At 35.0% G+C, this 19,848-nt stretch overlaps 1 protein-coding gene across 9 annotated transcripts in view; it reads right to left on the bottom strand.

Moving 5' to 3' along the window:
* The window catches only part of ST18 (ST18 C2H2C-type zinc finger transcription factor), a 167,133-nt gene that overhangs the window by 104,486 nt on the left and 42,799 nt on the right, over positions 1–19,848 (bottom strand). For 3 of the 9 annotated variants that reach the window (XM_033001109.2, XM_033001119.2, XM_033001110.2), the window contains exon 1: positions 4,846–4,866. The exons of 4 other annotated variants lie outside the window; for them this stretch is intronic. In XM_033001109.2, coding sequence (XP_032857000.1) covers positions 4,846–4,854 — 9 coding nt within the window. In that variant the 5' untranslated portion in view covers positions 4,855–4,866. Of the gene's footprint in view, positions 1–4,845; positions 4,867–19,848 lie in introns of those variants that run through there. 2 more of the 9 variants (XM_033001116.2, XM_033001117.2) reach the window with 1 other exon arrangement.

The raw sequence follows: 19,848 nt of genomic DNA, 5'->3' as shown, positions 1-19,848 counted from the left end.
TTTCTGTTCTATCTGCTTGTGTGCAGCACATACTTATTATCCAAAGAGAAGACAAATGACATTGTAGAAACAGTGAGATTAGTGTTCCTGAGTTTTAAGAATTCCGAATGGCAAGGAAAAATTTAAATGGGTCTGAACACTAATTATCACAATGAAAACAACCAGTTAAAAAAAGAATCTTTTAAAATATCTTGTGCGAATATAAAGAGAGAAAATATTGGCATCTTTTTCCTTCTTTCACTGTCAAGTATTTTGGCACAGGATCAATACTTTTCCTTCTGCTTCTAAATTTTTAGGATTTATTTTATAGATATATCCTACCTAAACCAGTCTGATTTGTTCAGGAAAACCATCTTCCTAGCACATTTTTTCTACTATCTTTTTAAAACCTTTTCAGATTTCACTGTTTGTTAATATCTCTAAATTTATAGTGTATTTTAAAAAAATAATATTGTAATAATCTTTCTAAACTTTGAATAACTTTACTATAGTATGTTCAAAGAGCCAAAATATACTATAAGACACACAGCGATCTCACATGGACATCTTAAGCAGTGCGTGAAAAGAACCCACAGTCAGATTCACCTGTGTATGCAATATTGGGGAGTATATGATCACAATTGGATCTGAATTTATATTCTGATGCATCTTGTCAGCATTTTAAAATACTGTACTAATACAGTAAATAATTACAATACTTAATATTGTAACACAGTGTGCAACAAACTTAGGGCTGTCCAAACCCCTATAAATATGTATATCCAAAATAATCTCTGGTTGCAAGTATCTATACACAAATGAGTATTTTATATCAGCACATAAGTACACACATGCAATTTTTTAGACACAATACAATGAAGCCTTCAGGGAAGAAAAACCTTGTTCTTTCTAACACTGAAGAGACCATTTGAATAGAACGGAAATAGTACTATAACCCTTTTTAAACATTTTAAACATGTTACACAAAATAAGGGAGAGACATAAGAATTATTGTTTTCTTTTTTCTCAGTGAATCAATGAGAACTGCAAGAATGCCAGGTCTTTAATCATAAAGAATTTAAAATGCTTAGATCCAGAATTGGATAACAACTATCTGAAAAAAAGAAGGAAGTATGTTTCCACGGACTATGCTTGCTTTCTTTTCTTACACAGTTTGTTGAACAGCCTACATGGCCAGAGGCTATTCTGGACCTAATCCTAGGAAATGAGCCAAGCATGATAAATAAGGCTGAATGCTGGGAGTGGCTAGTGTTCACCACAGTGTCATTAGGCAATCTCTACAATGCAGTCAGTAGCCCTCTCTAACTTAGTATATATTTTCTTTTGGCCTTTCTAAAAGCAGTCTTTTCATTTAACACTCACTCCTTCCCACTGTGCTGGAAATTTCAACAAAGAATATGTGGAGAGCTCCAGAAACTAACCACTTGCTCAAAAAACTCCAGGTAGATCAACACGTGCTTTATACTTCGCTTTGAGGTATAGGCCACACTAGCAGATATGCATTGCTTTTGAACATGTTGATCAGGTTGCCCAGTCCTACGTCTCAAGACGTCATCAGCAAAATATTGTTACTGTCATCACCAAGAGAAAAGTTATTCCCATCCCTCCTAATAGACCAAAAAAAAAAAAAAAAAAAAAAAAAGCAGTAAGACTGTTTTGTTAAATTACTTGTAAGTAGTTTCAGCTAAAAAGGGCAGATGTGGTAGCAACAAAAAAAGGAAAAATTTTGGATCAGGGTAATTTTTTCTTAGTGACTTAAACTTTGTAACTGTTAAGCAATTTTTTCTCAATTTCACACAAAAAAAAAGTAAAATTAAAACCTAATCCTCCCACCTCACCAAATAAACAAAAAATCCTCATCTATTCTTCTTTTCATTTGGAGAAAATATGGCAATTTGTATTCCAATTTTTCAAGCCAAAGTTACAGGGGGCTAAAATAGGGTTTTATAATGGAAGTTGATTGCAACCCTAACTACAGAGGGGCTACTGCCTTTCCATAATAAAGAGCTGTGAATTTCCAAGGAGAGGAGGAGAATACTGCTCTGCGTGACTTCGTGTTATTTTGCTTCTTTAAATTAAGGTTGTGTCTTGGGAACTTTCTTAGCTCTTTTGAACATGAAGTTTGATATTTCACTTCATGTGGTTTTAATTTTGATCTAACATACCGACATTTTGCAGTTGATACATTTTAGAAACAGGGAAAATATACTAAGCTTTGCACTTTGTCAGAGCTGTGATCCTAATTTAGTTTGTTTTTTCTTTTTCTTTTTGTATGAATCACATGAAAAGGCCATGCAGGCTAAAGCAGCAATTTAAACATATTTGGATTTAGTTTGCTTGCTTTGTATTGTCTTCTTGCTTAACGGTAGAATGATTTTTGGCTGTTTAAATTTCAGTCTGAAATGAGTGCTGGCTGATTTTCTTTTTTCTGGGCATAAAATGGGGGAGACCACAGAGACAGTGTCAGGAATGTAAACTGTGATCATAATAACCAGTGCCCAGGTATGAGATTATTAGCCTCGGTTCTTACTGCACAAAGGTTTAACCAGCATTAAATGTTTTTAGTTTGCTGGATGCTTCACCACCATTAAAGGCTGCTGAAAAACTTAACCCACAGTAAGTAAAAGAATGAAATTATGTAAACATAAATTTAGATTTTTTAAAAATATTTAAAAGTCAGATTTTTTTTTTCCCAGTGTCTTCAAGAGAGTGCAAAAGAGATGAAATTTGATAAAATAGACATCCATGGAGCAAAGATTTAAGTGTACATGAATCCAGACATATGCCCTATTCTCCAAAACTTTGATGTAGATTGAACTCCATTCTTACCTATTACTCCATTGCTACTAATATCTGCAAAAACCCACCACACTAACATTTGTCTTATGTGTATGATTAGTGAAACTAACACTTTTAAATGCTTTCATTATACTGATAGGTCAGAGCATCCTTCCAAATTTAAGAACTTTGCATTAAGGAATTATATTTAAGACCTACCATACTTACAAGCAAACTTACTGAGTATAAAGTCTCTCACTGTTTTAGGGACACTAGGCAAACAACTTCACTTGTAAAAAAGACATTTTTTTTTTTTTCTCATAGATTGAAAACTCTTTGGAGCAGAACTATAATATACCAATGAGTATTTCTAAAAGACTCATGTATTTTAATTCCTTTCTGCAGTACTAAAACCTTAAGTTACCATGGAGAAAATTAGTTTAAAAATTTAATTCTTACAGATTCATATTAATTGAAATGATGGAATAAAGAACAGTATCTGAAGAAAAAAATTACTTTAAACATATTTTATCATCTGAAGGGTCTGAAAGATAATCCACACTGCATTTTGACACGATTCAGTAGAGTCTCCTAACATTACTGCCTAAACATGTAACACATGTATTTTGTTACCATGTATTCAGAGTATTGTCTTCCATGCTAAACTTATCCTTACCAAATAATACTGAAACCAGTAATATTATTGTTTAAAAATATTGTTCAGAAAACAGGAATGTGGCATTTCACACTTCAAAAGGGTGCTCTTACATTACTAGCAATGAAAACTGGAATCATGCCTTTTTGCATATCTAGGAAGAGTATTATTTTTCTGTTTTATGCATTCAAAGTGAAAAAAAAAATCTATCGGATCTGAACAAGGAGTAAAACTTGACTTTCTCTTCAAATCTGTGTGTGAATAAATATATGAAAGACCATTTTCTAGTCATAAAGCATTAAAACATATATGGATCACATTATACCTTTTTTCTTTATAAATCAGTTCTATATACAGACTGTTTCAAAAGTTTTTATAATATAACTAAAACATATTTTTATGTGGAAAATGTAAAAGAAGTGTCCGATTGTATACATTCCATATTGAATTCCCATTTCCATCCAAAACCAACATGATCCATGTTATGAGCGTAAAAAATTAAGACCATCAAATGAAAAAAAAATTGTCCTTTTCCCTTTTCAAAAAATTGCAAAATATAGATATTTGAAGAAATGTACATTCAGATGACATTGTTGAAAACTGAAGCTAGTTTATCTTCCAGGTTGTCAAATAGAAGTAACAATTGTAGTATAAGATCCACACCAGTTTAACACCAGTTAAACACCAGTTTAAGTACAAATGCAATTCTTTGCATCAAGATTTATCGCCCATTTATTCAAATTATAGTAAGTACTAGAGACTTAAACCACTATGATTTGCATCTATCTATATTCATCTAGGTTCTGCAAGAGTTGCCTAAAATATTATGATTTAAGCTCTGTAGACATCTAACTCCATAGAGTCCATTGATCTTAAAAAAACAACAAAAAAAAAAAAAGAGTAAAGCCATAAAAAACTACTAGACTGTGAATGGATCAACCGTATTTTTAATTCTGCTTAGTAGGTGCCATTGACTGAAAAACAAAATAAAATCACAAATGCGCCAGGATTTGGACTAAAAATGGAGCATTTGATTGTTTTCCTAAATAACTTACTAAAGATATGACTAATTTTATAATGTTTCAAGTATCCATATGCATTAATTTGCATGCTGCTGTATTTAGAAAGTCAGTTAAGGACAGAAATTCTGGTGGAGTAAACACTGTCAAATACAACAAGAATCAGAGAGCTTGTAAACTCCAGTATTAACATCTTCTCCACAAAAGGTCATCTTCAAATAAAACCATGATCAGACTTCAGTCCATTAAAGCCAGCAAATGCACATCTAGGCCTTTAATGTCTTACTCACTTGCTTAATTACTTAGTCCTTTTGAAATTATTCTGTTCTTTGTCTTAGAGGCTTAAACTTTCCATAAATAAACCATACATCCAGGAGTTTAAAATACACCTACCTCATTCATACAATCCAGTAGACCTTCTGTCACTAAGAAAAGGCCTGTCACTGAGACTTTAACACATTTCAGAGTGGCTGACAGCATTCCTAGGAAAAAAGTGCAGTTCATTGTCAAGTATTGACCAGGAACAGCACACCATGATCACTTAATGGCTAGTTTGAGTGTTATAACCAGTATGAAATCACGTTCCCAAAGCATAATAAAGACAAAGTAGTCACTTTCTATTAAAAGAACAAAATAATTAAGATATAAGGGACAGTACCAACATCTTAATAGTTTCGGTTTTTTTTTTCAAAAATCAGCTGATAGCCACTGCTTGTTAAAGAGAACAGGTTTAACATGTTATCTGTGAAACTAATGATTTAGCAGTTACTCACTTCTAAGTTCCCACATGGAACATTGCAAAACACTAGCTGACGTTACAAACTATTCAAATAGCAATGCTGAGATGCAATGCAGAAGTGTTACCTAACAAGCCCAGAATTTATTTTCTTTCATTAACTTTAGACCTTAAACATAATATGACATTTTTTGTGGCTTAAAAGTATATATGCATCTGTTAACAGAAGCCCTTTATTTCACATAACAAGAGAATTCTGTTTATAATGTGTCACCAGCTGCTCAGTCAAAATGGGTTCTATTAGAACTAATTTAATTTTACATAAGTTGATCTATTTGCATTCTGAGTCTCCAGTTAAACGACTAGGTACTATTTTGTAGACTGATCCTGCGTCAAGCCTCAGTGTATGGACAATGCTTAATCAGTGTGTACATCAGGAAATAAACATAATCATCAAGTGCACTAATTAAGCCAGGAAAATTTTGCAACATGCATACACTGTATGGATTAACAAGGCAATTCATTAGAAATCTTAATTATGGAATATTATATTTTCCGTACATTTTATTTTATGATGCTTCAGATGAGTTTTCTCTAAATACAGAAGCCATCTACACTTCTCAAAGTAGACAGTGAGATCCTTTTAACTCAGGCACATCTGTGTAGCCTCTAGTCTGGAAGCCTCTATGGAAAACATGCTTTGTTATCTCCAGCCAGATAACCTGATATGCTCTCTTAAACAAACAGCTGCTAATCAAATGTTAATATTCAGATGATTGAAAAACAAATACAAAATAAAACATATAGATGAAAATGTCATTTGGTGATTTGGAGCCTCTCCTCATCCTTAAAACCAGTTTTTATCACGTTTAATTCTGAAAAGTCAACAAATAAACACCTAAGGCTTGAGACACAGCACTCAGGTTTTCATTAAAAAAAGCTTCCACTGAACTCAACATGCTTCAAGCTTTAAGTGTAAACTGGTTGCAAAACTCCAGTCTGAAGTAGAGATATCAATAAATTCCAAACATGTGTGGTGGTAAATATATGGGCTCCTCTTCTCTGTCAAACAATCTCATTCAGGTGACTCTCTGTTTAACAAAGGATTGCATCCTACCATACAGCTTCACATAAACTTCTTGCTGAAGGGGTTCTGCCTGTGGAATAAATGAGGCTGGTCTCATCAGAAGAACAGGGAACCAACCAAGCAGTTCATATCAGCATAAGTGGACTTTATACAATGTATTTTATCTGTCAGAAAAGTATTGTCATATAACTGACTTCATCTGAAGTTGTTCTGTACTGATAGAGGAGTACTCAGAATGTTAGCATAGCTTTCTTCTGTGTAGCTAAGAAATAAAGAAATAGGTTATTTCAGAGCTGCACATTAGTAAGGTCATTGTGTTAATTCCAAGACTTGCAATTTCCTTTTACAGAGAAGACTACCAAGATTTTAAATAATGGTGAGGTGGTTCCTGCAGCACCTTCTGAAGAGGGAGACTGGCACTGTTTCCAACAGTAGAAGGATACGTAACTATGCTTAGAAATAAGAAATAGTTAACACGATAGAAAGCTTATGTAAATCTGATCATCTGTCAGATGCTCCACATCCAGATAGTCCAAGAACAACCCCTGGAACACCTGTACATTTGGCTCACTATTCCAACATGTGAATAGAAGAAAAAGAAGACTTGAAATTCCCTTAGTTCTTTTTAAACCTTTGGTTAATATACCTGGGAAGGAGGTTTCTACATAGGTAGAAAAACATGGCCTCTTAGGAACTCATTCATTGCTCCATTTCCATCTTTATCTCAAAATCTCTTGTGGGACATGCACATGTATTTTCAGTTCAATAGATGCAATCTGCATAAATCATCAGCAGATTCACCCTTGGGAAATATTCTAGCCATCACAAGCATGGGTGAAATGATGTTATGAATCTTTTCTTTGCTGTGACCATAGCCAAGTTTATTTCTTAGAAAATAGGTGTGGCTGAAGTCAATATTAATTTATTTTAGGTCCAGTGAAAAGGATGAAGTCTGAATAGTAGCAAATGGGCACGTTCACACATTTTCCTTTTACCAGGGTACAGGACAAATTCTGTTCTTGTTTATACTGTGCTTGGGATGTAAGATATTAGTTTGAACTGCCAGGGTTGCCTGCCCCTTGATATCTGTCATATTAAATGGAATAAGTCAGTTGAAACTTGAATATTACTTTACATTGAGTAAAGTCTATGGGATTTTACTGTGAACTTAAAAAATACTGTCAAATAAGAGTTACACTCTGGTCTGTTGCTAGCATAAATGCCAAGCAGTGCCCATATTAGGATGGTCCCTTGGCATCTGCACGAGTCATAAACGTGTCTTTTGGCCATTGCTTCATTTATTGCTCATTGTGTTTGTTGTGGACTGGTAAAGTCAGATATAAATAGAAAAATGCTTACGTAATATGATGGACAGATTTTGTTTAAACATTTTCAATACCCTAGCCAAAACCTGACAAAGTAGCTATTATTGGCATCTGAAAATTCCCATCCCATAAAGGATTATTCATGTATATCCATTTTATTTGTGGCAACAGGCATGACAAAAAAAAAAAAAAAAAAAAAAAACAAACCAAAAAACAAACCCAAAACAAAACAAAAAAAAAAAAAAAACCAAGGGCTAATATATTCAGTGAAAGCACTTAGTAGATATATGAAATATTCATGTAGGGGACACAGGGCTTAACGGCACAATAAAAATGCATTCCCAAAACAGAGGCCAGATCACTTAAATGAGATGGAAAAGGATATGTGACAGCACCAAACCCTTGTCCAGAGTTCTGGCCTAAAGGCAATGAAATAAGTGAATTGACGATCTGGGTAAAGCTTTTGTTGTTGAGAGTAATAAGTCACATATTCTTTGTATGAACATGACAAGAGAAAATTACTTTTGCATCCAGTTCTTCCTTCTGTCCTAAATCAGCCTATGATACAGCTCAAGTTTCTTAAAAGGACATTGGTCATCTTCATAGTCCAACAGTATAGAAAATAAAAGATTAACATTCTGAAACTTCCCTAATCCTTCAGTCATACTTCTTTTCACATCACAGATTGTATTTACTGCTTTCTTGAGACCACTAAATTATGGAAATGCCTGGCTTTTAATTTGAGTTAAAAAATAAACTAAGATGTCTTTTTATAAAGTTCACTTGAAGTATAAATTAATTTGCATTAGTTTATCAGTTACAAAGTATATTTGCCTTTGAGCAATGACTTTGTCACATCATCAAGTCATGGAAAATTCAATCTGTCATAGGCTGAAGGGCCAAACTATAATAACTTCATTACATCATCACAAAGGGAGATACAGGAAATTATATTGACAGTAAATTATTTCTCTCAAATCTCAACAATTAGAGGACTTTTCTAATAATATCAATTTAGAAGAATACAATCTTATGTCATTGCTGATTTCACAAAGCATAGAGGTCATACTGGGCAAGTGTGGACAAAACTGTTGTTATTTATTTTATTTGACTGTATGCTATAAAGTATGAGATTATCACAGATTTGCTTCAAGGACCCCTTTTCTACTGATATTTTCTTAGATCTGTGTTATCAGCAACAATGATAAACAGGAATTACTTGCATCTAAATAATACAAATAGTCAGATTCCCAAATTTTACAAAATTTTTAAGAAATAATTTTTATGTAAGACTTCATAGGACCCAAAGACTTTGTTCAGAACTGTGGTATCACTAACTGGGTTTATATATAACCACATATGCATATAACGACTGTGTAATAGATATTATCCTGAACTACTCAGCAAGAGGATGGCACTATCCTAGTAAAATGGTACAGTCAAGTAGAAATGGCTATGAATTCAGTTGTGAATTAAGATTGAAGAACTGGTTTAAATCGGGCACACCTCGTTTAAGCCTGTACCTGAACTTAACTCACAGAGTTAATCAGTGAATTTTTCAAACCCATAAGCCTAGCTATCTCACTCATTAAAATGTCCTGTAAAGACCCGTATTTGTACATATAAATAGATATTTTGGACACTTTAGGTACAGGATTTCCAGATGCCAAGTGCCGACATTTGAAAATGTGGCCCTAAGTGTCATATACCACCCTTGATCGATGCAGAGATCAAAATGACTTCAGAGAGAGTTCTACACCCAGATTGAGGGTAAGATATGGCTGTAATAAAATGAACATTAATCTATGAACAGTGTTGTTCTCTACCATAGGGCAATGATAGATTCACTGTAAACCTTTTCCATCTGTCAAGTGCACTGCAGCATTCTTGTGCTTATACTAATATTCTTTCATATTTATAGCACTGGTTTTTGAACACCGTGTCAGACTGAAAGCAAAAGGTACCAAATAAAAACAGAGGTGGAAAACCACAGGGAACTGGCTTGAAAAAGAAAAAAGACTAACTTGCAAATTAATCTGCCTTTAGGCTGAACAATGAATTCCAACTAGCAGCATTAACATCACTAAAATACAAATATTGAGAGTCTATTTATTGGAATGGTTGTCTACAGTTCTTTATATTGGAGAAAAAAGAGCATGTGCTAAACCACTGGCAGAATCACTGCTCAGAGGAAATGGTCAATCTCCATACCAACAGTGGAGAAGTGATGGCTGCAGTACTTCTTTTCTCCTCCAGCCCATTAGGTTTATTCCTTGGTCTGAGTTTTTCTTAGCGTTAAATTCAATATGAAATATGGGATGAACATACAAAAAATTTTAAGTTTACAGAAAACATCTCAAAACAGGTTCATGACATAGGTAAATACATCGAAGCAAATAATGAAAAACAATGCTCTATTACTCATTGCTTCATTTGATGATAATAACTGAATTTAACTTAATATTATTTGATCAGTTAAAGAGATGGTTGAATAATGAAAATAATTACTCATGAGTATTTTAGTATCAATTGATGAAAAAATGTGAATAGGTCATATAATTAAACATTATTTGACTATCTATGCAACTAATTGAATAATGGAAACATTTATTCACCAATAATGCATTCATCTATCTACTGAAGAAAGGAAACAAACAATTTGTAAATCAGACCTACATTAAAAGGATCTGATGAATATCCGTAATACTGTCCAAAATTTTTGTTATTGTTACAAAGAATATGAAAGCTTATTGAAATAATATTGTCATTTACAATGACAAAAACTCAAAAGGGAAATAATTTGGCTAGAACTCACTTGTATCATCACTCCACCGTGTATTTAACTTGATGAATGGGATGACATTTTGAAGCACAGAAGGAAGAATAATCTTATGTTTTAGATAGAGCACCAAGAACTAGATGACCTGGTTTAAATTTGTAGTCCTATCATCAATTATTTTCACAGGGTTTTCACCTTCTTACCTGGAAATTACTTGTTTCTGAGCTAATTACTTTCACCTTAGAAAAACCTATGAGCTTTATTCAACAGCCCAGTGAATAACAGTCCCCTTAACTACCTCTGAGTTAGGGCAACTGTAGTAACATGTGTCTAATTAACAGAGGCTCAGAAGAATAGAATTCTTGAAAGAAACAATATTCTTGCAAGATATCTCACTTCGGCTCCCCAAGGGTCCCTGTAAGGGGAGTGAGTGAGTCACCAGCAAGTGAAATCAATGATTAAGTGTGAACAACTTTAGCGATTGTTGTTACTTGACACTTTGCAAAAATAATCAGCCTGAATGACATGAAACCGAAGTGGATGGAAGCACAAAAGTAAAGCCGTGAAAACCATCCTCAGCTGGTGTTTTATGCAGTCTTCAAGTTCACTTAGCCCGTGCACGAACAGAGGTGATGAAGCCTCAGGGAATAAATCCCTTTCTTCAGGAATCTCAGTTTATCTAAAATGCCAAGTTCCCAATGTCCTTACCTATGAGCAAACACCAGTCTTTGGAATATGCAGCGTGCTTTCGTTACAAACATTATTTGTAGGGTCTTGGAAGGCGGTGAACAACTTTACTGCAAAGGTGCAGCATTCCTCTCTATGCTTTGTCTCTAATTATTATTAGCCAGCTTGTGAATAAGAAAGGCTTTCCAGAGCACGGTACGAGATTAAATTTATAAAGGATTCCTGCCTGATTGTCTTTAGCAACATCAGTTCTATTGTCCATGTTCTGTGATCCTGAGTAGAAAGAAGACTTAAAAGGTGCAAGATATTTGCTGTTACTCAGCAGGAGGAGGACAGTGGAACAACAACCAGAAACCAGATTTAGGAAAAGGGAAATGTTGCTTAAAAAAAAATAAAAGAAATTGTTTCTTAGGCCTTGAGAAAGAGTCCAATTTTATTCTTGTAAGGTCAGATGGCTGTATATTTTAACCTGAAGAGGTCACTAAAACTTTGTAAACAAATCTAAGATTGTAACCATAGCTCTTTTCCAAACCAAAACAAAGGCTAACACAACCAAAAATTCATGATAATTTCTGATTACTCAGAATTCAGTTGCAACTGTGTTATTTTGTATTAAGGCACAATACCAAATGTCAACAAGAAAAATCAGCTTGAAGTTAATGTTTTAACCTTTTTTGTTCTGACAGAAATGGATTTTCCCCTCAGACCTTTCCCTTTCAAATAGAATTCATGCAAAACTGACCACTTCAGTGAAGCATTTTGACTTTGACAGAACTGTACATTCTCTGAGCAGCAATACTGGTCACCCCTTAGCTATAAAGCTGCATATAAATGAATGACTTGAACTAACTCGCAAGGCCAAAAACTGAATTTTAATATAGCCCTGCACTTTTTTCTGTACCTTCTTCTTCAGAGTACTGTATAATAAAGTACAGGTGATGAATATTTATTCAACCCTGATTATACTTGAGCTGCATTAGGGTACTTTAGATTAAAGCTCTGTTGTTTCTACTGCTGACTCTAGTGCATGGCAATTTTTTACATTTTAGATCTTTTGATTTACACATAAAACTATACTTATTATAATGCCTGCCTTATAAACCCTCTTTTCTGTTCTACATTCTATTCATGTTGGTATTGTATTCATGCAATGGGTTATTATATTTACAAACTTGCTTTATTTACTGTAAATGTAGAAATTACTATTATTAACTGTGCATTCGGTACAAAACTTAGCTATTCAGACTGAAAGTAGGCTCTTATTCTGCCTAAAATATTCCACTACTGAGAACCTGAACACATTTTTTTATTATTATTTTTGAATTAATAGAGAGATGAAGCTCTTGCTGTTGTGCAGTAAAAACTGGTGGGTTTTCCACAGTGCAGGATCCTACAAGATAAGCAACTGGAAAACTGACCATGCAGAATCTTTAGATGCCAAGAACGTGGCTTACTGAAGCCACAAATTCAGTAATGCATCTGGGAAGGCCACCTGGATGTCATCCATGTCTTCCAAGACACTGTTTCCTTAACAAGTCCTCTCAGAGTCCATTTGACTTACGGACTTGTTTTGCAAGATATTGCTGAAAGAGAAATTTCCAAGCTAGATACAAGTTAGCATGACTGGGTGGGAGGCATGAATTACACTGCTAGGTAGATGCTATATCAGATAATGCCTCATGAGCTGGTGCTACAGGGAAGGACGAGAGTAAAGTCATCTAAGACCCACTGCAGTAGGTTTGCTTATGATTGTCTCTTGACAGTATGAACATCACAAGACCTCAGTGTATTTTCCCAGGGGCTTTTTTATTTTTTTGTTGGTTTTATTTGGCTGGGTTTTTTATTTGTTTTTCTGGCATACTAGAGAGAGGAACAAACATTTTTGCTAGACATTGTCACCTACAAATCTGAACTTAACTTTACCATTCACACATCTAAGTCTTGCAGAAAAGAGGAGACTCATCTACACATACTGGCTCAGCTCTGAAGGAACATTTCTTCCCAGTCCAAAAAAAACAGCTAGTGTAATGGCAAAGAGTAAGCATAAAGCTCAATGTAAATCTCCACCCAAGTACCCCATAGATAAACTGTTTTCCATACTTTTCATACAAGTTACCAGGTATGTGGTAGCATTTTGCTCTACCACCAAAATCTTGTTAAAAAAAAACAAAAAAACAAAAAACAAACAAACAAAAAAACATAGAAGAAGCAATGGACAGAAAAAAAACACTGAAGTTATTTCTCCTACAGGCTTTATGTGTGCTCTTTCTTCTTCTCTCCATTTCCCTTCATTCCTCTTCACACATAGAGCTCACAAAGACTATTAAAATATAAGGATAATAAAAAAGGAATTGGACACATACAGAGAAAATCAAGGTAAGGATCCTTCAGCCAAGCAATAAATATCATGTCAGAATCTGATAATCCTGCAAGATCTTACTTTCAGTGCATGCAGTAGTGTTTTCAAGGTAGAAGCACCTCTCAGTCTATTGAAAACCACATATATGTTTGCTAGACTGCTGTTGCAAATACAGAACATTATCTTATGGTTGTGCGTCTGTCAGCATCAGCTCCTTCAACCAAAATTACCATAGTGAACTAAAAGAACAATGAAAGAAAGTAACGATATTAAAAGTTACATTTTCTGAAAATGAAACTATGTGAGAAGTGAAATAGTGTATGAAATAAGAAAAAATAAAGAATTGAAGGAAGAAGTTAGGCCGTTATTTGTTATTCGCTATTCCATATTAATAACAACTATTTGTCTCTTTCTGAGAGCATGTTATGCCAGTAAGTCTGTGTCCGCACACAGAAACACACACAGATTTCCTGACCTAAGGAACTACGATATAGTCAAAACAAAATAAAGAACTAAGCTGTCGCAAAAAGCAAGTGATGCAGCACAGTAAAGGCAGACAGCAGCAGTAATACAGGCACCTAAATAAAACTTAGAAGAACCCATGCAGGCTGTTCTCACCTAGGTATTTGTAGAAGGTAATCACTTTTTCAGTTACATTTCTTAACCAGATGGACTACAGACAAAGTGAGCAAGTACCCCCATATCAAGGGATGTATTTCTGAAATGTGGGTTTTAACGTTCCCTCGAGAGAGTTGTCACCTCACTGCAGCTGAGTAGCTTAAGAGCACAAGTCCATTTGGACACTCAGCTTGTGTTAGAACAACAGGAATGACAGAGAGACTGAAAAGGCAGCTTCTAAAGAACCTGGAAGACCTTGAACATCCTCAGAGACCAACCCAAGTAGTCAATTATCATCCCCCAGGAGACAATTTCCTTCATGAGAAAAAATGCAGAGTAACCAGATTGATGATGTTGTAACTTAGCTACAAAGAACTTCAGAAATTCATCACAAATTAAATATTAATGAGGCAGTGGATCCTAGAGAATTCAAACAGTATGCACTACCAGAAATTAAATTGTTAAATATTTTGGCTAACCGCCATTTCAGTGATCATTAGTCTGAAATATTTGGCTAGTAAATTCAGTATCTTTAATTTTAATCAGATTTGAGTGTTTGCAAATGATGCAGCTGTTGCTATAAAGATAATTAAATAACCAAATAGCCAACAACTTTAATTTTGCTTTTTTTTCTTTTTTTTTTCTTGTGAGATTTGAAGATTAGAGTTATTTGCAAACTCCTCAGACCCCACTGCTCTCAGTGCTGAAAGAGGAACAGTTGTAATGCATGATCTATGTGAAATGTATTTGCTGTCTTAATCCAGTTCCTAACAAAGTATGACAGATCCCACAGATCTCACCATCACAATAGGCACCTTTGTTTTCAATTTCAGCAGAAAGTCAAAAGAAACCACAGACATGTAGTTATGCACCTCTCTTCCTTACAGCTGATCCCACTGTGTGGAAAGCAAGCTGATGGCATGGATCAGGAAGAAGGAATTCACAGTTCTCACTATCAGTACTGACTTGTTTTGTTTGTTAGCAGTGGACAACACATCTCACTTTCAGGCTACCATCATCTCCCTACACCAATTTGTGGAATTACAAAAGGGATTATTTTTCTTATTTTGATTATGATGAATGTACTGAGTCACATTCTGCTCTCATTGCAAATCGATATATATTCAAAGGACATCAGCTGACTCTAATAGAGTTATCCCAGTTTTGTCTTGCCATCGTAGTTGTGATCGCTGACTCCACGGGCTGCTGCTGATCTTTGGCTTGGGAGGCAAATTTAGGCTTAATCTTTAATATCAGAAGCAGCAAAATGTTTATCAGAAAATAATGCAGAGTACAGCTCTCTCCTCAAGTTTGTAGCATGTTGTTTTTATTAAATATAATATCTTGAAATACGAATCCCATAGTGGACTGTAACTTACAAGTACTACCCTGAGGGATATTCTATCAGGGAAAACTCCAGGAAGAATTAAATCCTATGGAAAACAAGAGTTGCTTACGCAATTGTGGGTAGTCTCTACTCTCCAAGTACAGTTGCCTTGTTTGCACACATGTGACTTCAGGAGGTATTCACGAGCCCATGGTATGGTAGCTCAGAAAAGGTCAAATCCTTAAAAATTCTTTGGTGTCTCTGTACAGCAGCACAAGGCACAGCATGAAATATTCCAGGAAGTGTAGATGTAACCTGACTCAGTGGTGATGATATTTTGATTCAAGGAAAACAGGAGGTTTTTATGCAAAACTCACCTTCAAAATCATGCAGAATCTCTCACTGATGCTGACATGAAAGTCAAAAACATGTCCTAGGTGTCACCGGGATAGCCACATTTTTTTTGTTGCATTTGTATGCTAATCACACAAGAAGCAAAAATAGGCTTAGATTGGAAATCAAAGATTGGTTGTATACAGGTAATAGAGTGCTTGAATGCTTTATTTAAAGATAGAAGGCTCTTGAACCAGGCTTTATTATTGAACTAAGACTATCTATCCTTTTTGACACTTTTTAAATTAAGTTCTTCCTCTAATTTATGTTTTTGTCAGCTTTCCTCCCTTACCTGGCTTTAAACTGATTTTTTTTCTCTCAAAGTAATAAACTACTTCGGAGAGGAGAGAAAAAAATTTTAATGACCCTAGGAATTCAGATTAACAAAATGGATCATTTGTATACAGCTGAAGAATTATGAAACCTTTTGAAGTAGAGAGAGTCTGTAGCATTTTGCCAGCAATACGCTGCTTCTACACATTGTCACAAAATTCTTGTTCACGCTCCCTACATTCTCAATTCTTGGCATGCTTAAGCAAGACTACATCCCTTTGGTGCAAAATTAGGAGGTCAAAGTTAGACCAAAGGGATAATGTTGAGGTCAAAGCCATCAATGTACACTTTTTTTTTTAATGCTGTGATGGATAAACCCCACCAGCCCTTGTACCGAAGCAGGGAACAAAAGCCTGGGTGAGCCTGGATTTGCACCACCAGTCATGTTTGACTCTACTGGCTGCTCAATCTGCCTCCTTATTATTGCTAATCCGACCTGCTCCCCGGCACGGTCTGCATCCCGTCTGACTTCAGCAGAGATATAGGGAGCTGGTTCAGACAAACAGAGCAGGGCAGCAGCTGCAGCCTGATGAGTGGTGGCAGCCAGATAATCTACTGTGATGTCTTGTTGGAGAAAATCTGGGACAATGTAATTTCCCCAGTTTGACATGAAATCCTTGTCAGAGTAACATGAGGATATACGTCGTACACCCAGCCTTGGGATGGAAATATTTGTTTCTTTATTACAAGAATTAAGATTGTACAGGCTTGCTTATAAGGTGCCTTCAAATTTTCAATAGTTTATGCATTAAAGATGCAGATACAGATTGAAAGATGAACTATCTATTCAAGAGGAAAATGATAGCAGGTCACACTTTTTCCCTCTTTCACTTCTATCTCTTTCCCTGTCTCCAATGTGATCTTAATTCTTCCTATCACTGGGTCATGGTGCAGGCATTTTTTGAGACAACTTTAAAAGTATGTAAAAGTGAAATTATTTTTAAAAAAGGAGTTACTGATGTGAAAAGTGATCTTGTTTTCCTCCATTAAATAGAGTCACATTCACAAAATTGTGCAAATATCCACTTCTCATACTCACTCATGTTTCAAAATGGCATCTTATTTTGGCATGTCTTGTATGGTTCCTGTTTTATCACAGAGAAAGAGAATTATAGATTTTAAGATCTCTGTATTCTTACAGAACAGGGCTTCATTAAGGCAGTTTTGCTAAGAGAAATATCCAATAATGGCTTTAAAGGAAATACTAGTTTCATCCAGGTCCCTCTGTGAACCTTCTCTTTCCACATTAGAATATACTTTTAATATAGAAAATAAATATACTCAACTAAATATACTCAACTAAAATTTAAGCAGACAGGATCTTAACTTGCCTTTGGAACCTCAGTGTGTCCTTTTAACTTTAAATAAAGTTTCTATGACTGGTTGAAACTCACATTCCCTCCCTAGATTTTTCATCAGAAGTTCCTATAAGCATATTTTTCAGATTTATTTTGTACCAATAGCAGTACACTGATTTTGTAAACCTCTTCATCAACTTTGGCCTTCAGAATTTAGGTAAATTAATACATTAGATGAAGAATATGAACAACCTGTGTGATTCACTATCACAAATTACATTTATATCCCAGATTATTTTTAGAAGTTTCTCTGTGAGTATACCTCCTAAAATACAATTCAAATACTGGTATTTTTTTACTTTCTAATATTGGAACAGCACTATCTGGCTCTTGTATGGCATAAAAGTAATGTGTCCTATGTGTCCAAGTTTTCCTCCTGTAGGAACTGGACCATGAGGATGGATGGCAGAGCTGAAGCCCACTGTAATCTCAGTAGCCCTGGCAATTCACAATCACTACTGGGTCTGATGATAGGGAAGTAGCCTAATTTTATCATTCTAATTTCTCTGTCCATAACCACATAAAAATAGAGGCTTAAGTGTTCAGAGAGTGATCCTTAAATGACAGACAAATAAAGATTAAGTAACTTGTGTAAATAGATTAATTAAAAAAAAAATGCTGAAAACATGCAATGCCCATTACAGTGAATGAAAATTCAATAAATGAACATTAAATGTAGTATAGGTACTATGATCTAAAACTTAAGTAATTAACATTAGCATCTGAAAGTTGTATGAGCTAAAAAAGAATATGCTCAAGGTCTCTATCTGTCTATCAGGTAAACACTGATTGCAGAAGCTGCCTAAACTCTTCCAGCCTACATGCTTCAGATGTGTTTTACCAGCGTATTACTCAGGTCTTCCTCGGTTGTATTTGATGATTGAGACTTCTCAATACATGGATGCTGTCATTTGGGGGGAAACAGGGTTGTAGAAGTAAATTAATATTGAGTGCATCTGTATTTGCAGTGGTGAACAAAGAGTAGGAAGCATTGTATATTTATGGTGATCATTACAATGATTAGGGAGAAAAGAGAGAAAAATGAGCAAATGCAACTTTCTTTGTTACTATATATTTACTGGTAACACCGTTCCATTTTTTTGTTGTTTTACATCACCCTTTATCTCATTTGTATAGACTGAATTCAATAACTTTTAGCTAAATCTGTCACTAGATTCTCCCTAAAATGCTCAAGTGTGGACTCAAGCCAAGGGGGAGCTCTGACTTAAAATTGTATTTCTGCTGCAGAAATGGTTATCTTTGAGAATAAAAGATTGGAACCCAATATGACTTCATCAGTTGCAGCAGCAATTTATATAACTATGTATTTCCAAAGAAAGGACTATGAAACATTTTTATGCATTATAGATGCTGCTCTCAATCTCCCCATGAGTGCTGACTTCTGAATGAAATCAAAGAGTCTGGTGTTACTGAAGCAACTGAATTAATACTTCTGGGGCTGAACAGATCTGTCAGGAAGAGAGACAATGCCATAGAGTGTCACTGTCTTTTCCACTTCATTATTGATTCTCTGTCAGCATACACTGCCCCTGCCTCACTGCATGGTGCACACTGGTGTCATGTGCCATGTTTAACACCTGGGCTCATGATAACTGAAGAAATGCAGCTCGACAGTCCTTGTCACTGCATTAGCTGTACCAGAAATATTATTTATCCTTTCCTTAAAAAAAAAATAAAATAAATAAAAAGGGTCGGAAGGGGAATAAAATTGTTTCTTGATTTTTTTTTGAGCCTTTACAGTAGTTAACTACAGATATGAGCAATTTGCTTAATAAACATTGATCTTTAACGTGGCGTATGGTAAATTCTACTATGAACAGCATGCTATGCTATGTCATATGATATTATATTGCACCTATACTATCTCCTGTGCAGACAAGGAAGATCTCAGTTGAATTTTTGAGGCAGATTAAACATCACACTCACATATACAAACGCACAGTGCAAAGGTATCATTACTCAACAGAAAATATGAACATTTCCCATTGTAGGAAAAGTTGCATCAAGTGCCATGCATACAGAATGCCCAGTGAGGCCAAGAGAAATTACACATCTGGTCATAAACAACAAAGTGCATGCCCTAGCATTATAATTGCAAGGCAGCCTTGCTGTGTGACTTGGGATATTAGTTACTAGGCATGCATGTACTTTTGAAATAGGTAATAGCATATTTTGTGAATAACCTGACATGCAGTTGGTATATGATACTAGGGTAGATGTTTTAAAAGTGTTAAAAATTTGTTCAAGCTAGACGGCCAATATCCACATGACATCACTAAATATCACATACCTTCAGATAATCACCAGTCAGGCTCATTCACATCTGTGTTGTTGGGCAAAGTGCATTTGAAAATAAAAGTGCATTTTTCTCAG

The sequence above is a fragment of the Tyto alba genome, unplaced genomic scaffold, assembly GCF_018691265.1.
Source record: "Tyto alba isolate M040663 unplaced genomic scaffold, T.alba_DEE_v4.0 Super-Scaffold_27, whole genome shotgun sequence".
Classification (NCBI taxonomy): Eukaryota; Metazoa; Chordata; class Aves; order Strigiformes; family Tytonidae; genus Tyto; species Tyto alba.
This window is presented reverse-complemented; position numbering and strand designations above follow the sequence as displayed.